This window comes from Haliotis rufescens, unplaced genomic scaffold (genome assembly GCF_023055435.1).
Source record: "Haliotis rufescens isolate VD_foot unplaced genomic scaffold, xgHalRufe1.0.p SCAF_3, whole genome shotgun sequence".
Lineage (NCBI taxonomy): Eukaryota > Metazoa > Mollusca > Gastropoda > Lepetellida > Haliotidae > Haliotis > Haliotis rufescens.
Window position 1 is genome coordinate 12,575,870 of NW_025964001.1, and position 7,520 is coordinate 12,583,389.

General features: G+C 40.3%; 1 protein-coding gene across 1 annotated transcript; it reads left to right on the forward strand.

Moving 5' to 3' along the window:
• The first annotated feature begins 1,654 nt into the window (after positions 1–1,654).
• On the forward strand, positions 1,655–4,922 carry LOC124134903. The gene is made up of 2 exons (XM_046499999.2): positions 1,655–1,897; positions 3,439–4,922. The coding sequence occupies exons 1-2, from the start codon at positions 1,859–1,861 to the stop codon at positions 4,558–4,560; spliced, it is 1,161 nt and encodes a 386-aa protein (XP_046355955.2). The 5' UTR covers positions 1,655–1,858; the 3' UTR covers positions 4,561–4,922.
• The last annotated feature ends 2,598 nt before the right edge of the window (positions 4,923–7,520 follow it).

The following is a 7,520-nucleotide window of genomic DNA, read 5'->3' on the forward strand; positions in this document are numbered from 1 at the left end:
AAGCTCACCTGGCAAGCTGGAAGAACCTCTGAGGTGCACACTGGCTGTTGTCTTGACGCGCCGAGGAAGCCGCCCATTTTTTCTGAAATGGGAGAGAGAGTGAATGAAATTGTTCAGCCAAGATGGGGTTTTGCATGGTCAAAGGGATCAGGAGGGGCCTATGCAACAGCCCATGACTGCCTGGGGGGTCCAGGGAGGGGCCACCCCATCATTGTAGACTTAAGACCTTCTGTAGCTTCAAGGGTTTCTGTTGATACGCTAAGGAAGCCACCATTTTTTCTCTGAAATGGGAGAGAGAGTGAATGTCATAATAACAATTTACATGAAAAAATTGCACCTTTACAAAAATAGTAGTCTTGACTGGGACTAAACTTATGTCAAAGCATTTCAAGTTACTTGAGACTTAGAAAGTTCCAGTAAAGACTTCTGCAATGATTAATACCAACAAATCTGTTTTTATTTCTGATGAAACTGTCAGATCATGATCAATGCGGTTATGTCTATTTTACCTGGGTTTTTTAATTTCATGTTGTTCATACATTTCGACAGATCTTCCATCTTGAGTAACATTAAACTGCATGTGCTCATATCTAATTAGATCCAATTAGATGCTCATCTATTATTATCTGGAATAATGGAAAATATCATCACTGATCATGTATTATATCTAATTTTATTATTTGCCAAATGGTTATTCATAGATGTATATTGAATTTGAAAAAAATAAATTCCAAACAGATTTTATACAAATAGGGCATCATATCATATATTTTTTTGTTTGGAGATTAAAGTTGTGTCACTTTAATACATGGAATTGAATTTCATACTTTTTACTTCATTTTCTGTTCAGAATCTGTTCATATGGTTATTTTTATCCAGAAAGAAGATTGCACATTCCTGAACCTCTGTCTCTCAGACACATTAGAATAAATGGAGAAAGGCAGCCAACTCAAGTCTAGAATGATTTGGCAAGTCCTAATTGCCTGAGCCATGGGCCTGATTAATAAACATTGTTCTAGGCACCATTTGGATTTTATTTTATATATTTATATCACAAGCATGATAACTCTTTTTCTGGGACACCATGTGAATCTACTCCCTGGAATCTTTTCAGGGTTTCGGAAATAAAAAATATATAGTTGCATCTTGTAGTTGACCAACTTTTGCCACACGCAGAGATTGCTTTGCTCTTGAATATAGCAGAGATTGCTTTGCTCTTGAATATAACAAGTAGAGAAAGGTATATTGTATAAGTATGGAGCATGATGACAAGAGGTTTTTAATGTGTTGGATCTGCGAGTAATAGCAAAGACATGTCAATGTTTCGATGAGGGCTAATGTACACCACCGAATGTTTCGGAGTGAGGCGAGTTGGGTTGACTCTGTAATTCTCGGAACTTTCGATCTGTCCGAAGTCGAGGCTCGCAAATATAGTCCAGCACAATATTCAAAGACACATAAACTACATGTTATATACCTGATGTAGAGATTGTGAGGGAAACATCGTATCGCGCAATGACAGCCGAGACAGCGATGCGTTCGTTAGACATCAACAGCTTTGAGGAAGATAGTGTCGTGTGCATACACAAGCCACGCCCACTCATGAATATTGTAGACTTAAGACCATTGTAGGTTTAAGGGCACAACAGACGTACTGGTTGGTCGGACCAGTAGTCTCCGGGTTATTGCGCTGTTTAATTGATACCTGCTTGACATTTACAGCCGTGAGCTTTATTCTGGCGTCACCAGCACACAAACAAGAGCCGTGAGCGATACCCAGCATCACACACAGACACTCACACACACTCGCAGGTCTATTGTTACAGGAGAGCCTTAACAGGACAAAAGAAAAAAGAACATGCTTACCTTTATTCCATGGACAATCTTAGCCGTGCTGGTGAGTACTTACGTATTGTTTTATTTAATTTACAATGTATCAGGTGTGAGTTGTGTCCATGATTAAATCAGTACATTGATATTAAATATGAAGGTATTATTGTCCTACCCTTTCTCGCAGCCACACCTGGTGTAAACACATTCTGAAGGTGATTCATAAACACGTGCTCATGATAAAGTCGGAATAGAACAAGTGACTCTGCTTTTAGCAGATTTCTTGAGTTTAGGGAAGTGGTTTTCACACTTATATTTTGTTTTGACAAGAGAATATTTTTATGTCGAGGTTCACAATATACCGGTATTCAAGCATTGACTGAAGGGCAACCCTGTATCTATAGTCCCACGTTAAATCTGTGTAATGATATTGTCAGTGAAAAGAAATTAACGACACATGACAAATGTTTATCAAATAACACAGACACATCTTTATGAGTCATGATTAAAATAACTTTGCCATTTGTTTACGGAACCACGGGTGACGCATGGATTCTTGTAGTCCTGTGCCATGCCTGTGGAATATATGTATTTTATGAAAACAAAATCGATAGAGATTCATATAAAGGCAAGTCTAGCCAGCTCAAATCAGCATCAGGACAATCAGTTGTTTTTAATTTTAGAGGAGGAAATGTATTGTGTATCTTTTGCACTTTTTCAATATAATCTCCATTCACTTAAATACACTTATTCCATTTGTCCTTCAAGCTTTTAATACCACTTTGAGAGAAATCCGCAGATTGGCCCTCTAACCACGCCTCTGTGGCAGCCTTTATGTCCTCGTCATCCTGGAAGCGTCTTCCACGTAGGGCAGATTTCATTTGCCGGAACATGAAATAGTCACTGGGGGCTAAGTCTGGGCTGTACAGTTAAATCACCCACCCTACAGCCCAGACTTAGCCCCCAGTGACTATTTCCTGTTCCAGCAAAGCTGTGGATTTCTGTAAAAGTGGTATTAAAAGCTTGAAGGACAAATGGAATAAGTGTATTGAGGTGAATGGAGATTATATTGAAAAATAAAAGTGCAAAAGATATTCTGCGACTTGGGCTTATATTGAAGTTGCAAAACTTATTGAACGCCCCTCGTACATGCAACCTCCTTCCATGTAAACAAAAGTGACATGTCCACAACTATGACCACCATTGGTGAAAACGTTCAATTTCGACCCGCCTTGCTGTTGTAAGACATGGGAAGATCAGGTTTAGAACTTGTCTTCAGCAACCAATGTTTGTCGTTAGAGGCTACTAACGGGACAGGGCGGTCAGGCTTGACACTTGGTTGATGCATGTAATCGTAACCCTTGGAATTACAAACCGATGTCATACAGCTGGAATACTGCTGAGTGCGGCGTTAAACGGCAAACACATTGATTGGAAATTAATGGAAACTATGTGTTCATTTACTGTGTTGATAATGATTCAGTTAAGGATGTTAATTATTTTTTCTGACATTGTTACATATGACAATAATGTGATGTAATGTCGGGATGTTTGACTAGTTTGTCACAAATATGCGATGAAGTTATATTTCCCACTGTTTTACTTTAGGTACATGGAGAGGAGGTATCGTCTTTACACAGAATTAGAAACGAAACTGGGATATTGTCGTCTGCTCCGGATCAAAATGAGGCTGTAACCTCACAACGAACGACAAGCATGGAGACCATTCTGAGTGACAGATCTGCCCCGGATACAATAACACATGACTCCGCCTTTTTACACAAAACAGCCATAGTAACATCTACAAAATCCGAAGATGATACAACCATTGCGCCAGTGACACCATCGTTATTACCAGATGCAGAGAAAACAGATTTAAATAAAACTTTCGGACATAAAAATACCTCGACAATTCAGTCGTTAAACGTGACAATTAAAGAACAAAGAGATAATAGACCAGAAAACTCTCACAGTGGCACCAGCTTCGTCAGTGAATCTAGTGTGGGTTCTGTGACTGAGCCGTGTATTAGTAAAGGATGTGCGTATGGAGTCACAAAACATATCCCTTTACCCAAAACTGTAGACGGAGACCCCATATCCAGTCACCATACCACACCAACATCCCCTGCCCTTTCTGAAGCACTAGAAACATACCAAAGACTCTTACCTGCCACTACAGAAAAATCACCGACAAGACCTAGTGTTATTGGAAGGATTAGGGATGATCGGGTTGCGGGTGGTGCTCCCAGCACAGACCATCAGGGACCTATTTCTTCTACAAGCAAACATAGTAATGATGGAGGTAATGAAGCGACTACATCGATGTGGTTAAACGTCAAAGCTGACGAGTCAAACCAGAAACACAGTGCCGAATCCACAGATGCCAATCGGAAACACGACGATGTTTCTGAAGGAAATGAAGTGTCGCAGGCACTATTTGAACAGCCACAAACTGGCCGGTCTCATCTCTCTCTAACTAACTTGTCCATCCTCGGTGTCTCCCTTGGCTTTGTCGTAGCCGTGCTAGTCGTGGTTATCGTCGTCGTTCTCAAACGACAGGTAAAGCATGGGGAGAAGAAGATGACAAGTTTGAATAAGGAAACAAGGAGAATAGACATGAGGGCTTTAAGGCGAAATACAATCAACGATGTGAAGGCTTCTCTAGTAGGTATACCGTCCAATGGGGATATCTGGTTGGAGATGAGCAAAGACTCATCTATTGTTGTGTAAAGGACTGTTGGTAGGATGAAGCTAAGACCCATCCATTTTTGTGTGAAAGACAGTTAAATTTATTCACCGTATTGTATGATGTGTAGCTATATATCATCCTTAACCATCGTATCAACATCCGGGGCATATCTAGCATTGTCAGCTTCCACGGAGAAAATGATCCATAAAAATCCGTACAAAGAGAGATATAATGCTGTGTCCAGCAAATGTACGACCAAATCCCTGCCTCAAAGACTAACAATAATCCTTAATACAATCAAGGAAAGACTTTCTTTATATTCACAGAAAGTATTTGAGACAAGTGGAATTAATACCACTCCAGCCTTTGGTGTTTACATTTCACAACTTTTGAGATGCAATCGAGCATGCTCTCTCTACCAAGATTTCAAAGAGCGCCATACGACTCTTGCTCAGAAGTTGTTTGAATAAGGCTACAGCATTCAAGGCCTCAGTAAAGCTTTCAATTTTTTTTTATGGTTGGCATGTGGAGGACATTTCCAAATTTGAATCATCAGTGACAAAAATTATGTCTGATGCAATTCCCTATTTTGACTTGGACCATATGTTCCCAAGATTTTTCAGGTGAACAATTGACTTGTTTTTGCATGTGTTTGTGACCGGTGCCACCGGTAGGCAGGATACGCTCACCTTTTCGCGAAGACCTGGTATGATTACTATTTGGTTGTGATTCATAAACACATGCTCATGATAAAGTCGGAATCGTACAATCGACTCTATTTCGTACAATCGAGATTTCTATTGGATATGGAAAGAGTTTTGTCGCTATATTTATATATATTGTGATACAGCTCAAGATTGTTAATGTCATATATGATGTTGGAGTCATCTTGTGTGATATTATTTTATTATAATATATGTGGATAAGCTCCTTGGCTTGAATATAGTGAATGCTGGCCCGTTACCAAACGCGAACATTTTCATCAAAATTCTGGACTCACTTTTTGGTTTGCTGGACAGAACCAGTCTTCATGCAGATACAAAAATATTGGGAAAAATACATTTTAAAACAAAGCAAGAGTTTATCATTTCGTAACAATTTTTATTTTGGGTTTATGTCCCCAATAGGTCCTGAAACAAATTCCATCCAGCCAACGTCAGTTGAAGCCTGACTAAAGGTATTCATATTTTTATTTGTTTAAATATGTTTGTATATATTTCACAATTTTACAGATGGGTATGACCTTGTTTTTATTTCAGTTTACACAAGTATTACTGTGCCACTTTGTACTTTTATAATGATTTGTAATAAACTATAAACATTGAGATAGATACTTCAAGAGTTTGCCAAACTACAGAATGTTAAACATAGAAACGGTATCGTGTCATGGCTTTGAATCCAGGCGAATCCTTTACTAGGTTCTAGGTTTGTCAGCGCTAAATCCGTCTTCGTGTGTTTCCCCAAAGTGGTAAACGTATGAAACCTGTGTCATTTCGGAACTCCCACCCCCCCCCCCCCCCCCCCCCCCCCCCCACACACACACACACACACACAGACACACACACCATCATCACCAAACTTTAAACAAACTCACTCACTGTAACAAGGCATATGAAGAAGATAAGTCGATGATGATAATATATTTTTGATATGACGGGAACAAGTTAGCCACGTCGATCTATAAACAATCCAAATAACGCTGTCAGTGTGATATCTATACATACATCACAGCGACTGACCCAATTCAATCTGTCAACTTGTCAAAGTGGAGCAATTTACATGGATTAGAACACTTGTTGATGAGAGGTCAAGATGAGGTCAGTCAGCTTATACAATAAATGAAAGCGAATTAGATTAGGTTATTAAAACATGGTCGTTAAATGTGTTTTTAAGAATGTAAATGTTAAATCACCCTGACTGTTTATTTTCAATGATTTGTCTTTTCCTCAAACAAGGGTCTGTCACCATTCTGGGCACAATAAAACATTTAATTATCAACACAAATGTTATGCTGTCAACCAGGCGAGCTTGAATGTGTTGAAGAAAACCTTCTGGTTGCCAGGAATATCCCTGAATAAATGAATGTGTTTGAAAACTTCCAAAGTAGGTTATGACAATCAAACTGTACATATTCATTATTAATCAGATATAGAAACTAGTACCAGTCTTCTGGAGGTACTCACAGGTTTCTTTCAAAATATGAAATCCCCAGTTATACTTTAGCCTGAAAAAATATTAATTTTAATGACAACCAATTCAAATGACCTTATTGTAGTAATTAGGTGGTTCGATCCAGTGGTCGTGTCATCCCCCCCCCCCCCCCCCCCCCCCCCCAGGGCAGGCAGTGAACGTTCCATCCATGTATAGAATCTCTACAAGGCCTCGGGACTCTCTAGGCTGCCAAACGCCAGAATCTTGTCATCATCACCGTCAGCAAACAGGAGGAAGGGTCGTCCATCTGCTGTCTGCGTCCAGGAATCCTGAAGATCCACCTCCGATCTTGTCTGTGGCAAAACAGGAATCGTCTTCTGTCCGTGCCGGTACAACGCGCTGCTCATGGTGGGGAAGGATGGCATCATTCCTGTCACATCGTTGTTCAAGTTGGAGAGTTCGTCGTTGTAGAGGGTGTGCATCGGGGTTGACTCTTCTCTCGCTCTCTTCCTCGGGGTGCTCATAAACCGGACCTTCTGGCTATCCTCAGGGGCATGGTTATGCTCTGTAGCATTCCTCATCACGGTTCCTACTGTCGTGCGTCTTCCTCTACATGTGGACTTGACACACTTCCAGTGTACGCAAGTCAGTCTCTCGACGTTCTTAGTGTGAAGATAACCATCAAATAGGACTTGGGGCTTTCCTCTCTGTGACATAACAAACTCAACATTGTGGAGACCAGCCATGTTGATGTCATGTTAGTACTTACTTTACTTACTTTACTTACTTTGGAGATTTAACGTGCGCTTTCCGACTGATGCGTATTTCGCACACGGGCCCGGCCAGGCCA